At 40.4% G+C, this 15,397-nt stretch overlaps 1 protein-coding gene across 1 annotated transcript in view; it reads left to right on the top strand.

Annotated features, from left to right (window-relative positions):
* Positions 1-15,397, top strand: part of ak5 (adenylate kinase 5) — a 99,971-nt gene that overhangs the window by 83,130 nt on the left and 1,444 nt on the right. The window contains exons 10-13 of the mRNA XM_017683593.2: positions 628-672; positions 6,532-6,695; positions 10,623-10,739; positions 12,962-13,156. Of these exons, the coding sequence (XP_017539082.1) occupies positions 628-672; positions 6,532-6,695; positions 10,623-10,739; positions 12,962-13,156 (521 nt within the window). The remainder of the gene's footprint in view (positions 1-627; positions 673-6,531; positions 6,696-10,622; positions 10,740-12,961; positions 13,157-15,397) is intronic.

Here is a 15,397-nt window from a genome sequence, read left to right as displayed (position 1 = left end):
TTGATTATTCTGTTTTACACTGAAAAAAAGCATTAAATTCATTTGATTCAGTTCCACAGTTTACACATGAATAAAACATGTTAAATAAATACCATATACATTTTTTTTTTTACTTTTGGCAATGATTGTGTTGATGTAACATATTTTATTCATGTGGAAAAGATGTATAAATTTGATTCTAGCTAAATCAGTTCCTTTTTTCAGCATATGAGCCGAGGTCAAAGAAAGTCAAACACTGCAGTCATTTGTTACTCTGTAACAGACATTAGCACTGCCTGGAATTGGAATCCAAAAATAAACCTCTGTGAATGGCAAAAGTCGGTTGAAAGCACGGATAAGCAGCTCTCTTTCTAAACCCAATGACACAGCAGTCATTCCTCCAGTCTTGATCGATCACACAGGGGGCAGGGTGTTCAGTTTATTCAAGGATGGCACATTTATTTTTGCCTAGGCCTTATCAGCATTGTTCTTTATGCCATCCCTGAGGTATCAAACAGAGGATAATGAATAATAAATATCTAAGCTTCTGTAGGAAGAACCATTTGACATCTGCATATTAATTGGTAGACCTAGCACGCTTTGCCAATTTGCGCTGCTCAGGTTTGATATGCTGTCTCTCTCTTCCAGGTTTTCCCGTGGAGAAGAAGAAACCAAAGGTCATCTTTGTGATTGGTATGTTCAGCGCTGGAGCCATTAAATCCACCTCACTGGCTCGTAATCTTACTTTCCCCTTCTCCTAAGAGATGCTGTTTATCATCATCACTGTGATTTTGCATTCAAGACACTCCCAGAACATATGATTAGTAGGGTTTTTTCAACTTGGGTAAAGGTGTGATGTTTTGCAGTGCCTGAAAAAAGCGCTTCATTCCACTGTAAATGGTTTTTATTTATGCATGAACTGTTTTTAGATTCCCCTATTGTAGTTTTTTCTTACAGGTCAATGAAGAAATAAAAAGTAAAAAGCCACACTGCACATCCCTGAGAAACGAAAAGGGGAAAAAGGGGGGAAAACTATTAGCTAGCATTTCCGCTAACTGCTGCCCAGCATCCCCATCGTCTGCTAATTGGGTGTAAGTGATAAAGGTTAACGAAGGAGGAGGTCCAACTTTAACACGTTGACGTGGGAGGCTGTAGTGTCACACAGTTATAGCTGAATGTAAGCACAGTAGAAGACAGTAACATGCTATGGTGTGAGGTATTGCAGTAATTGAAAAGGTAGAGGTTGGGTGAGCAGATAAATCATCTCTCCAGCAGCACTCAGGTACCTGTCAGAATGGAACAGGCTACACTGGCCTCAGCAACTCCTTAGGGAACAAGACAGTGGTTGGATTTATTGAATAGAGTTCTGTCTGGACAGAACCGGATAAAAATAGCTTTTTTATTGTGGCTAAAAAACCCCAGGCGGTTTATAACTTAAGTTATTACTGGCCATAACAACGTATGTTGCAATTTTATGCGAAAGTCTCATCTCATAGAAGTGGAGAAACATGAAGATATTAGTGTATTCTTTTATTCTTTACCATATTTGTGTTTCCATATTTGGGCGGGCCTAAGTTGCCTCTACTTCCTTTATTATAAATTCATAATCACCTCTGCGATGACCAATGACCATCTCTTTATCTTAGCCCTCCAACCACTGATTAGCCACCTTTGCTGTTGACCATTACCTCAGTCAGGGTTTCAGTTCTTTTAGCTCGCCAGGATTTCCCAGGAATATATTTAGAAATTGAAGCTCCAAGAAAGGTGAAAAAATGTGCCTGCAGAGGCTTTTAAAAGCCCAATAAAGGTTCTGAACTTTGGCCATGGAGCACTTGCACATTTCAGGGCTTGTGAACCCCTTAAGCCTTTTGTATGAAATAAACCTTAATTGTTAGGAGTTTGTAATGTCCCGGCCTCGTGCTAGGCCACCTCCAGATACTAGAGGGAGACGATTCACCACTAAAGGATAATTAGGGCTGAGCAGTAACAGCTGTGAGGAACCTACTTAAGGGGTGCTCACACACTGCTTTCTGCTCAGTCTTGAGTTGACACTGCCACATGCACATCTCAGACTAAGCTGGCAATTTCAGTATTGGTTACTGGTTAAAAAAAAATACAAAAAACAAAACAAAACAGAAAAACTTTGAATGCCCTTTTGGTGACTGCGTTTCGCTTGAATTTTCTGAAGCTCTCTTTAGTTTAAAGACGTTGCTGTGCCATTTCTTTTGTTTGGCCTTAACCTTACAAACCCTCCCATTAGACTCTTTATAAGGTAATGCTTATAACTTACCATGCTTTTAACTTAATACCCTTATTAATTTCAAAGTTCTTGAGTCGGTACTGCTCTGCATGTGAGTCACTACATTAATAGTCTCTGTGAAGTTTGCACCATCTGGATATGAAATTCAGGCAATTTATATTGTATTTTACTTCTTTTACTTGTCATTATTGCAGGTATGTTGACAGCCTCCTCCCTCTGGTGCTCTGCAGTCATGTAGAGCTTCAGTTTCGCTTCAGTATATTATATTATACCATTATAATACCAATACAATGTTTGTGACATAATAATGAGATAAACAGGAGATGGACAGGCTCACTGTCAATTGGCTCTGACGGAATCTTATTGCATATGGAGGAGATGATAAAGCTGACTTGTGAATGCATCATTGAATCAGATTTGTGAATAATTTATATGGACAGTTAAAAAAAACTGTTTGGAAAACTGAAATTAACTTCTCTTCATTAAATATAACTAGTTTAGGGGCTTCTGCTTGGCACAATTTTTGGGAGATAGCAAGTTTGTGGCCTGGAGTTCAAGAGAGCATAATTGGCTATGCTCCCTCTGGGTGAGAAGGATAGTCATTTTTTGGCATCTTTCCCAGCTATAAGCTGTACCTTCTTGGTACAAAAGATTGCTTTCATTAAGCTGCATCTGTCAATGAAAGAAAGTGAAATTAAATGTCAGTGTTTTCGTCATAGGCCTGTGATAACTGATAGCATTGGCATCTTTTACTTACAGAAGCACAGCTGCCCAAATTAAAACACATCTAAGACATTTTCATCCTCACATGATTGGTCCCAATTAGATCTAGCCACACACACATACACTCTCACTTCAGCTTGTTTCAAGATTATCGTCGAGAGTTGTGAGTTACATCTGTTTTGATGTTTTCAGTCTTTAACACCGACATTCTGCTTTAGACCATCTTCAGATTGAGACCGTCTTGCCCACTGCAGAAAGCACTTCAGCTAAGCTGGAGGGCTACAGGTTTTCTTATGAGATGACATGTATTCTGCTTTAAATGCTTCCATTAACACTCACACACCATAATTGACCCATATGAAAAAGAGGCGTTAAATAATAGAATATAATCTGCTATGACTGTAATATATTACTTTCTTTGTTATGTAGAATCAATACACTCCTTCGCCCAGGGCTTGTTCTGAACCCACACTTCCACTCTTCTTAAATGAGAGGGTTCTGTGTCACTCCTCCATGCCTCACTCCATCCTAATTGCCATTCCTGTTACTGTGAGCTGTATCTGCTTTTGTTTCAAAGCCGCTGGGCATTCTTTAGAGACAGTGTTACTGTGGCTTGAGGAGAAACCTACTGGCAGAAGGAGAATACTAAATATGGTGCTGATGGAGATTGCCAGCTGTATATGATGTTAACCCTCTATTACATAAATTATTACTTAAACATTATAAACATGTTTTAATGTGATTTTGTTTTTTTTTAATTGCTTAAATTATGGAAATATAAAAAAAATCTATTTTTTTTACAGTGGGGTATTTGGTAAATTGTTGCCATATGGCAAGAATGTGCAATTGTAGCACAGCACCATTAAAAAAAATATTTATTTTTCTCTAAAAATATCATTATATTGAAAACAAGACCAACAAATTCAACTTATACGTAGTAAAATGTACGACCTAGTATTTACAAATACTGGAAATTAATACATTTTCAATTGGTATTTGCAATGTGTGGCGATAAGAACACCATAAAAAATAAGGTTTTTTTCCTTTTAGAGTAAAAGACCCTTTTTCCACAATTAAATAGGAAAACGCAAAGATTTTATTGTACAACTTTTTAGCATATGGCAACGCTGTGCAGTAGAGGGTTAAAGAAACAGTTGAGAAATAATTCCCACAGTTCTCCACTTAGACCTAAATGTAGCATATCAGCCAAGACATGATTGGCCTCTGAAATTTCCTTCGTTAGCTTTGCACTGGAGCGATGAGGCTAATGTAGCTAATGAAAAATAGAAGCTTATGTACTTGCAAACTGTGTGTCCAGACTAGTGTCCAGACTAGTCCATCTGTTTCTCTGATACCCCCTTTTACCCTGTTCTTCAGTGGTCAGGACCCCCATGGACCCTCACAGAGCAGAACTATTTGGGTGGTGGATCATTCTCAGTCATCAAACAGTTGCCTCAAACCATGTTGAGGTGTTAAGTAATCTCAATTACACTCGTTTATTTGGTTCCTGACACTGGACCAAAGTACATACTCTGTTTATCTAAGTGCCATCTTGAAGTGGTTGGTCTGATGTAGTGCTCCCTTCATCGTGGTAGACTGGGGTTCCCTGCCTGTGTAAGGACCTCTTTATAACAATAAGAGTTCTTGGGAAAGACTCCCAAAGCTACATTCATCTGCCTCTGTAACATGATTGATCCTCTGTAAAGAAATGTCTGTTAAATGCTGTAAATGTAAACAAATACGTGTCCATTGGGGAAGCCAAACTGAGCTACTATGTAGTTGTAAATTCAGTATGAATCATTCAAACTTTGAGTGTAGAAACCAAACCAGTTTCTCAACCGTTTTAATTTTCAAGCCATTCAACAACTGCGCTAGCTTCAGATTTTCAGGAGAAAACATTAGGCATTTAAAAGCACTCTTCTAAAGTAGGCTTTCCTGGGCAAGTAATCGATGTAATGGAGTGTATCTGTTTTCCTGTGGAGACGACTTTGTCACAAGGAGGTCTGGCTGCGTCCTGCATGAACAGATAAGGCCGGTTTTACCCGTGTAGAGAATGGTAATGATGGGAAGTGGGAGGAAAGGTGGATCTCTGATATTACCAGCGAGGTTTGTATAGATAATGTAAAGGTGTAGGTGACGGGGTCAGCGATAACATACCCCCCTTAGAGTGCTTCTGTTAAATAAGCTCTGCTCCTTAGTGTGCAGTTCAATTTCTAAGGCAGCCTCCCCATCTCTATCTTTTCACTCATAATGGATGCTTTTTCCTTTCTTGTAGTGTCTGTTCTCTAGAATCATAAACTATATGAGTTTAAATGAGTTTATTGTATTAGCTGGCTAGCTAACATTGATCCTCTGAAAATGACTTTGCCGTTGACATAAAAAACCATATCTCAATATTGTTTAATAACTCTGGGACCACTTGGTGTATAGACTTGCTTTATATTGTGTTGTTGGCATGAAGATCTAAAAATCTCCTCTTAGCTTTCCTAGATTAGCACATATTACTTGTTAGTTTTATTTTAGTCATAAAAAGCACATTGTGGATAGTTGGTAATGTTATTTAATTGCCTTGCAAATGATGTAAAAGTGGCAATGGGTGAACAACAGTTACAAAAGAAGCTGCCTAGACAAACCAAGCGGCTTGTCATTCAGTCATTTGTTATTAGTCATTCATATCCATGTCAACAAAAATATGAAAAACATATGGATGGGTCTAATCTACATCTCCTGGACCATCCAGATAGTGGAGCTTTATAGCACTCATTGAGTGTTGTGTAGCATAATGCAGTGCTGCAATGGCACGTGAATAGTTTGCTGTTTGGATAACACTGTGCTCACATGCATCAGGTTCTGAAGGTTCAGGTTCTGGCAAACTGTGTTAGTGTGTGTTGTGCTGGTCTGAGTGGATCAGACACAGCAGTGCTGCTGGAGTTTTTAAACACATCAGTGTCGCTGCTGGACTGAGAACAGTCCACCAACCAGAAATATCCAGCCAACAGCGTCCTGTGACCACTGATGAAGGACTAGAGGATGACCAACGCAAACTGTGCAGCAGCAGATGAGCTGCTGTCTCTGACTTTACATCTACAAGGTGGACTGACAAGGTAGGAGTGACTAATAAAGTGGGCAGTGAGTGGACACAGTGTTTAAAAACTCCAGCAGTACTGCTGTGTCTGATCTACTCATACCAGCACAACACACACTAACGCACCACCACCACGTCAGTGTTACTGCAGTGCTGAGAATGATCCACCACCCAAATAGTACCTGCTCTGTGAGGGTCCATGGGGGTCCTGACCACTGAAGAACAGGGTAACAGAGTATCAGAGAAACAGATGGACTACAGTCTGTAACTGTAGAACTACAAGGTGCAGCTATACAGTAAGTGGAGCTGATAAGATGGACAATGAGTGTAGAAACGAGGAGGTGGTCATGATGTTATGCCTGATATATATACTGGCTGGCTAAAGCATCAGTTGACTGCTCATGACGCTTAAGATGACAGATGATTGTGATGATGATGATTGTGTGTGTGTGTGTGTGTGCGTGTGTGTGTGCATGCCTGTCAGGTGGTCCCGGCTCAGGGAAAGCTCTGCAGTGCGAGAAGATCGAGGAACAGTATGGGTTGAGGCGTCTGTGTCCCGGAGACATCCTGTGCAGCGAGCTGCAGTCCCACAGCGAGAGAGGACGCTTCCTCAGAGATGTTCTTGAGAGGGGAGAACAGCTTCCTCAGGTTAGGACACCAATTAAACACTATTATCAAAGAGAGAACAGTTATCTGTTTTCCATCCATTTGACACTCATGTAAGATGGGACCATAACAGCATTCCAGAACACTTTTAGCATTATATCATCTAAAACAGTAAGGAACGCCATACAGAATAGGTGTCTGATTAGAGGCTAGAGACCTAAACTGCTTAGAAAACTCCTCAAAGCAAGTCTGCACTAAGCTGCTTTAGAAAGATCTCCCACAAAGAAAGAGCACAAAATCCAACAGTATGTAAAAAAAACTGTTTTGTTCTCTTCTTGGCTCAAATGACCGCACAGCTGGTGCAACTGACAGTGTTTGGAGAGTCCAGTACACATGAAATTCAAACTAGTGCTCAGAATGCAGCAGTAATATTCATAAAAAGACAAGTGTTACTAGAATTTGAGCAGAGTGACAAAATACTGCGGATTTTATAAATAAATTATTAAAAATAAATGAATGGCTTAATTTGACACAATATTGGTGTGTCTACCTTGTGATGCACTGCGGACCTGTCCTGAGTTTCCTGCCTTCCACGCAGTGACCGCTGGAATAGACTCCAGCTCCCCCTGTGGCCCAGAAGGATAAGCAGCTTAGAAAATGTGTGTGTATAAAATGAATTCAGTATGTTAACCCGGTGCTGTTTCATATAAGGGAACTTAAATGTTAATGTGTCCAGAATGATAAGCAGAGCTGTAGATGATTCTGAATTGAGAAAGTAGAAAACATCAAGAATATTTGTAGTATTTTGATGTAGATAAAAAAAGATGTATCGGATAGTTGAAGAAAGTAATTTGCAATATATACTAACTCAAAATCCATGAAATTTGGACTAAAACATCTAAATATACCTTTATAAATTTTACACCTACTCTGTATTATTGTTAGTTGTAATTGTATATTAAATAACACAATTTAATAACAAGTGATTTCAAACTTTTGAATGGTAGGGAAGGTCAACAGTGCTTTCCGAAAAAATTCTCTAATTTGTCATTTTGTTATCAGGGTCCACAAAACATGCACACACAAGCAGCAAATAGTCCATAAAATAACTTTTGAACACACTGCTATTGCTACATAGCCATAGATAATAACAGGTAAGAGTGAAAACTAAGATTTTAACCGTTTCCAACTTGAGCTTGACATTTGTAGAGACTACTTCTAGCTGATGGCACTTTGTTAAGCTGTGTGGTGCTAAAAGCACCAAAACAAATTATGCAGGAGCTCTAAGACAAACGTTAGTGCTGTTGAACAGCAGGGACTTCAGTAAAGCTCCTGCGCTTTGGTCAGCGTGTTGTCTCAGGGATCAGAGCTGAACCCTCTGGTCAGAGGTTTTCTTTGCTCTGGGGGTTTGGCGTGCGGCTCAGTGAGATTCGGAGCTATCAGATGGTGTGTGTTACATTGGAGTTGCCTAGCAACGCAGGCATCATTAACATTTGCTGTGAAGTACTTTCCCGCATGCCAGCCGTCTGACTTCGCGTGTGTATTGTTTATGCGTAAGCAAATGTGCTTGTCATGATTAACATGTATGAACACCAGTTAAACGTGTGCATGCGCATCTGACTCAGCTCTTCCTCTTCCCTGTTGACCTGCACAGTGTGTTTGTTTAAGAAAGCATGTTTGTATGAAAGTCTTTCCCGTCATTTAACATGTAAATGTATGCTTTGCATATAGCTAAGCAAATACGGTTAACTGCAGTAACGCAGGTTTAACACTACCCTTCAGAAATGTTGAATCACTTTTTAAATGAATAATCTTTGTTGTTTTATACACACCCTGTAAAAAGTTCTATCTTGGCAAGTGAAAACCAAGTGAATCAGTATATCTAATATATCAGTTTTGGAATATTCTGGGACTATTTAACTTATTTCTAGGCAACTGTACTTGTTTTAAGTCATTTTATTGAGATAAATTGTATTCATATATAAGCAGTTTTGATTGTTTCAAACGATCAAAAATCATCTGCATTGTGTCTTGACATGCAATTTTTATTGATAAAATGACAAGTAGCAAACATCTGTTCTTATACACTCACCTGCCACTTTATTAGGTATTATTGCCACTATTATTAGGTATATTACTTGCTAGTAAGAGGTTGGACCCCCTTTTGCCTTCAGCACTGCCTTAATTCTTCGTGGCAGACTTTCAACAAGGTGCTGGAAACGTTCCTCAGAGGTTCTGGTTGGTTATGTGAGTTCCTGCTGCCTTTCTATCATCTGGAACCAGTCTGCCCGTTCTCCTCTGACCTCTCACATCAACAAGGCATTTTCGTCCCCACAACTGACCGCTCACTGGATATTTCCTCTTTTTCGGACCGTTCTCTGTAAACCCTGGAGATGGTTGTGTGTGAAAATCCCAGTAGATCAGCAGTTTCTGAAATACTCAGACCAGCCCGTCTGGCACCAACAACCACGCCACGTTCAAAGCCCCTTAAATCCCCTTTCTTCCCCGTTCTGATGCTCGGTCTGCACTTCAGCAAGTCGTCTTGACCACCTCTACATGCCTAAATGCACTGAGTTGCAGCCGTGTGATTAGCTGATTCGCTATCTGTGTTAACAAGCAACTGAACTTCATAAGATATTTTAGTAACAACTTACACAGTGCAGATTTAAATACTCTAAACTAGACAACAGAAGTGAAGTTAAAGGATAAATATACTGTAATTGTCTGTTTATCTGTTTTTTTTTGTCAAATTCTCTGCCAAAAATATGAATATATATATATTGGCTAGTGAAAACATTTAATCATTAATTAATAAAATTTTTATCAATTTAATAGTTTTTTTCTCATTTCTCGATGTTTGTTACTGTTTTAATTGTATCTGGAGTTTATTATTCTATTGGCAGATGGGTTCGTTTGTTTCTAGAAATAAAATGACAAAATGTCTTATATGTCTTTTAATCAGTCTTTTCATAACGTAAGAGGGAGTGTGTCATCACAAATAACGCCACAGCTGTGATTCTGACGCTAAAGGCGAGTACAGTAGATCATCGTACAACAGTTCTGTAAAATAGAGAAAGAAGTAAAGCAAAGAAGCCCTGAATATTGTATCTAATCAAATATGGTATGAAATTCTTAGACCATCTTGTTTACCGAATCATATTCGGTTCATTTTTGACTAGTTCCAGATGTGGTTGTCGTCACAGCTGCTTAAAAGTTTACTTAGGGGCTTCGACAGGTTCAGAACTGGAAGCGTCATCTTCTTTAGAATCTGACTAAACGGGCTACAGGTCAGAGATCATCTTATAGACGTTATTTAATGTGGCAATTTTCTTTTTGTACATACGTAAAAACCTCATAACAGCTGTCTGCCGAGATAAGATACTTAGATAAGATCTCAGTGAAATTATAAAAAAATGTTTTTAAATCCCTCTCAAACCAGAATGTGCCAAACAAGCTGCTGTATAGTGTTCTTCCAAGAAGGCGATGATTGAAATACTTGACGAATATTAATGTTACTGTAACTTTTTGCAGTTCAGCTTCAGATTTATCTACAGCTCTGTTCATCATCCTGGGTGCAGAATCATTACGGCGCATATTTTCAGGGAAACATGCACAGACAAGCTGTAAATAGCCCATAAAATTACTTTTGAACATCCTGCTATTGCTATGAAGCCATGCCTAATAACAGTTAAGAGTAAAAACGAGGTTTTAAACGGTTTCCAACTGAGCTTGTAATATATGGGGGGCGCCTTCCAGCTGCTGTTAAGCCTCAGTCATCCAGGAATGCAAAGGCCCTTTTTAGACACATCTAACATTGTCATTATATTTATTTACTTTTTTTTGCAGCTTCCTTCTACATATTTTAATTATAGACCCGTGTCAGACAGGACTGATATATTAAAATCTACTAGTGTGCTCCTCTTTTCCCCGTCACCATTCACTGTTAATGTGCTGTGTGTTTGTGTGTAGGACACACTGCTGGACCTTCTGTGTGAGTCTATGGAGTCTACAGTGCGACACGGGAAAGGCTTCCTGGTCAGCGGATTCCCGCGGGACCTGAGGCAGGCAGAGGAGTACGAGGCTAAGGTCAGTGTCTGAGAGAGAGGGACGCTACGTGCCAAATATCCATCACAGTCAAGGACAACCATCTTCCTTGAAGCACGTAACACACGGTCCGTGACGTCAGAAGCTCAGCACTAAGCAGACACGGTCTAATCATATCAGGCACTAGTGCTGCCCCTTGGAGGAAAAGAAGGCATTTATTACCTCTGTACCGCATATCAAATATCAACTATTTTATACCAGTGGAAAGTGTCAGCTCATGTTTACACTGAGGGAACATTTAATGAATAAGCCAACAGAAACAGTCCAGACAGAACTGAGGTGGCAACAGGAAGCCAGATATTATATTATCGGTATTTATTAGCCTAACACATCACCTGATGGTTGTATGGTGCAACTGTGAAATGCATACTGGGTATTGTAGTCAGAGAACTCTGATAAATGCAAAAAAAAAAATTCAAAATTGTGAATTCTGTTTTAAATGCTAGTTCACGCTGGAACGCCCAGTAGTTTTAAAACAGCTACTTTATTTCTACTGGAGTTCTCCGGAAAGGCACTATTTCTATTATATTATGTAATATATTCATAAGCATTATTTCACAGAAGTAACAACACTTGAATTTAGGCTGCTCTACCCACCTCTGGTTTTGAACATCCCTTATAGATCCATCACATTTCATCTCACTTTTGTTTGCAGGCGAACAAGCAAAATTTATTCATATAGAGCTTTTTACAACAGGTGTTGTCACAAAGCAGCTTTACAGAACAATCAGTATTACAGAGAGAAAAGAAAAGAAAATCCGGGTCCGAGCCCCCATGAGTGTCGCCAGCGGCGATGGTGGCAAGGAAAAACTCCCTAAAGAGGAAGAAACCTTGACAGGAACCGAGACTCAGAAGGGGAACCCGTCCTCCTCTGGTCAACACCGGATAGCAATTGTTAGTATAAAGTATTACAGTTGGAAAGTGGGAAAGAGAAGATCTGAGGGTGAGGACTGCACAGCACTGTAAAGCAAGAAGCTCAGTGGTGGTCCAGCCGGTCCAGAAGGCTGCTGAGCAGCGGCACCAATCAAGGCAGAAGAGGCAACAGCATCAGACGCACAGGATGGGCAGCTGATCAGCTCGGCAGAGAAAGGAAAGAAAAACACAGAGTCAGTTCTGTAAAGAGTGGCTGACCACAGATTACAGTAAAACAGAGCAGCAGAGACTCCAGCAGGTCTAGACCTGACAGGGAAGACTAATCACCAAAGTCTTGACTGAGACTAAAAGATTGAGGCTGTGTCTGATTCCCGAACATTAGCAGGAAGATTATTCCAGAGCTGGGGGGCTTTGTATGAGAAGGCTCTCCCCCTCTGATGTAGCTTTATTAATTCTAGGTACGAATAGTGAGCAGCACCTTGTGATCTAAGTAGGCGTGATGGTTCATAGTGGGAGAGAAGGTCACTGAGGTACTGAGGGGCGAGTCCGTTTAGAGCTCTATAGGTCAGTAATAGGATTTTATAAATCAATGCGTAATTTAACTGGTAACCAGTGCAGGGCTGATAAAACCGGTTGATAAAAATTGGCCTGGGTTCTGAGTTAATTACTTCTTATAAGATCTATATCCAATGTGTCAAACACAAGGCCCGTGCACCTAATCAGGCCCTATTATTATTAGGCTGTTTCACACTGAGCTGCACAACTGTCCCCAGCATGCACTGCAACATGACGTGTGCTCCTGCCCCTCCACAAGAACGATCTATGAGACAGCAGTTACACAGAAAAGATGTCAGGTCTAGTTCAAGCAGATAGGCAGTTTTTAAAAGCCTGAGGACATTTAAAGAGGTTTACCAGTTATCTGCAGCTAATGTAACCAATTGTTTTGTATGAAATTGTTTGATATAAAATGATTTCTGAATAGTTTAAGAAGTTCTGCTGCTGCAGTTTTGGCTTATTTTAAATAAACAATGGGCAGTTGGGGTCACGGCAAAATGTCAAGTAAAAATAAAATGTATTTTTGTTGATTTTTTAATTGGGGCCTTTTTAGTGGTCGGGTTCAACACCCCTGATATAGATCAATCAGAAGCCAGCATTAGCAGATGTTAGAACAGCCCAGCAGTGTGATTTTTGTGTAACCTGTACAGTTTTGCTATTTGTGCCACCTGCATCCCCTCAGACCCTGTTAAGACCAGCTCTGAGGGTTGTTGGCTCACACATGCGGGTGGGTGTGTGTGTGTGTGTGTGTGTGTGTGTGTGTGTGTGTGTGTCAGATGGGGCAGCCGAGCGTAGTTTTGCTGATGGAGTGCTCCGCAGACACCATGAGCCACCGTCTTCAGCAGAGGACCTGCTCCAGCCTGCGTTCGAGAGAGGCCCGGGACAGGGACGCCCGCCGCCGGGTCGACAGCTTCTGCAGCAGCGTCACCCCAGTCATCAACCACTACGAACACACAGGCGTCCTGCGCAGGGTGGGTACCGTCCACTAATGGCCCGAATCAACTGGCTCCGCCCACAGATGCCTTCTTTCATAGCAACTGTTGCTAAGCTTTACAGGATGCTACAAGAATGTCATTAAATTGTAGCGCACACAGTTTCATGAGATTAGCTACATTTAAGGTGTGTGTTATTAATTTCAACTCATTTTGTATTGTAGCTGTACACTGTACACATTACAAGATTACCACAATCCAGACATGAAAAAAAGTTTTCTGTATTAATATACACTATATGGACAAAAGTATTGGGACACCTATGGAAGCTTTTATGACATCCCACTAAATCCATAGGTATTAATGTGGAGTTGGTCCCCCTTTGCATCTGTAACAGCTCCTCCCTTCTGGGAAGCTTCATACAAGATTCTGGAGAGTGTCTGTAGGAATTTTTGCCAATTCATCCAGAAGAGCATTTGTAAAGTCAGACACTGATTTTGGACGAGAGAGTCTGGCTCACGATCCTAAAGGTGTTGGATGGGGTTGAGGTCAGGGTTCTGAGGGCCAGTCAAGTTCTTCCAACTCACCCAGCCATGCCTTGGACCTTGCTTTGCACACTGGGGCTCAGTCACGCTGGAACAGAAAAGGTTATTCCCCAAACTGTTCCCACAAAGGTGGAAGCATATAATTGTCCAAAATGTATTGGTTCTGCAGAATCATTAAGATTTCCCTTCACTGTAACTAAGGGTTCTAGACCAACCCCTGAAAAAACAACCCCTTATCATTATCCCTCCTCCACCAAACTTCACAGTTGGCAAAATACAGTCAGGCAGGTAATGTTCTCCTGGCGTTCACCAAATCCAGACTCATCAGACTGACAGATAGAGAAGCGTGAACGGTCACTCCACAGAATACGTTTCCACTGCTCCAGAGTCCAGTGGCAACGTGTGGGTGAAACACTAGAACTCAGTGTTTTGTAGGCGTGTCCCAATACTTTTGTCTGTATTATATATGTCAGTTTTGAAATGGTTGACTGTCTCAGTCTTTTATATTCCCTCAAATCAGTTTCATGTTTACTTACACTCAAATGCATTAACCCTCCCTGCTTCTTTTCAAGCATGAGACGAAAAACACGATGCGGTGTTTTAAAAGGTGTCGACCCCCTTATTCTAAACACAGTGTACGCTAGAAATTCTCATTATGTTCAATGTTTTGTTTTTACCAGCGTTCAGTAAAGCTTATCCAGTCTGAGTGGTAATCACAGAAGAATGCATTTGAGGGGGAAGCATGTTATATACTTGCTATTCAGACATTGAACAAGTCTTGCTGCCGTCTGAAGAGCAGAGACAACTCGGCTGAACAAAAAGCATTCAAAGCAGATAATTACCCGTTTTTATTTAGTGCAGCTGTACAGTTTTGCTGTAGCCAGTATCTTGGCGATATTTGGGCCAGTTTCAAAATATCTGACTTCTCAACTGTCATGCAAGATCAGATAATTAAACTTTTTCAAAACATGTTGGTCAGTCCAGCCAAAAAAAGCTGGAAAAATGACTCTCTAGGTTAAAGCTGCCAAACATGTGGGACAAAGTGGGGTCCGTGACGTGTGATTGGGCTGAGAGAAGGCATCCAACACTCACTCACTCACCGAGTGAGGAAACATCATTGCTGTCCAAAGAAAAATATCTCTCTCCATTTTTTTCAATATTTACTTTTCTGCATCATTTGAGCTCAACAGCTGCTCTTTACATTGTGTGAAAACGTCATGATGAATGGTCCAATAGAAATGCTCCGAAAATGCTTGGAATCAAATTTCTTTACATTCATTTCCATTGAAAGTAAAGAACATTTTCACCTTCTGCTTTGGAAGATACTTGTTTTTCTTTGGACAGCAACACAACTTAAACTTACTTTTACAAGACTCCTTCTTATTTCCTACCACTTAAAAAAAATGTAAAATGCATAATTGCAGTTTTCACCTTCTTTTCATCCAAAAAGTCAGAATAGCAGCCCTAGAAAGTAGTTATTTCTGGAAGATTCTCTTGCAGAAACACACTGAAAATCCAGATAAGTGTTAAAGGGAATTCTCTTTTTACTGAGCGGAAGAGAAACATTCATTCCCTTTTCTCAAAGGTGTATTTAACAGTGTGGCTGTACGAGTTTTCGCCCACAGCTAATAATCTGCTCTCCCCAGACGCTTTTCCCCTCATCCTTGCAGTTTTTCCCAGATTAATTAGCGCTGCGTGACGCGTCCATGCCCTACCTTTCCATGTCAGAATGCAA

The sequence above is a fragment of the Pygocentrus nattereri genome, chromosome 2, assembly GCF_015220715.1.
Source record: "Pygocentrus nattereri isolate fPygNat1 chromosome 2, fPygNat1.pri, whole genome shotgun sequence".
Classification (NCBI taxonomy): domain Eukaryota; kingdom Metazoa; phylum Chordata; class Actinopteri; order Characiformes; family Serrasalmidae; genus Pygocentrus; species Pygocentrus nattereri.
Note: the sequence above shows the minus strand (reverse complement) of the source record. Positions and strands in the feature narration are given on the sequence as shown.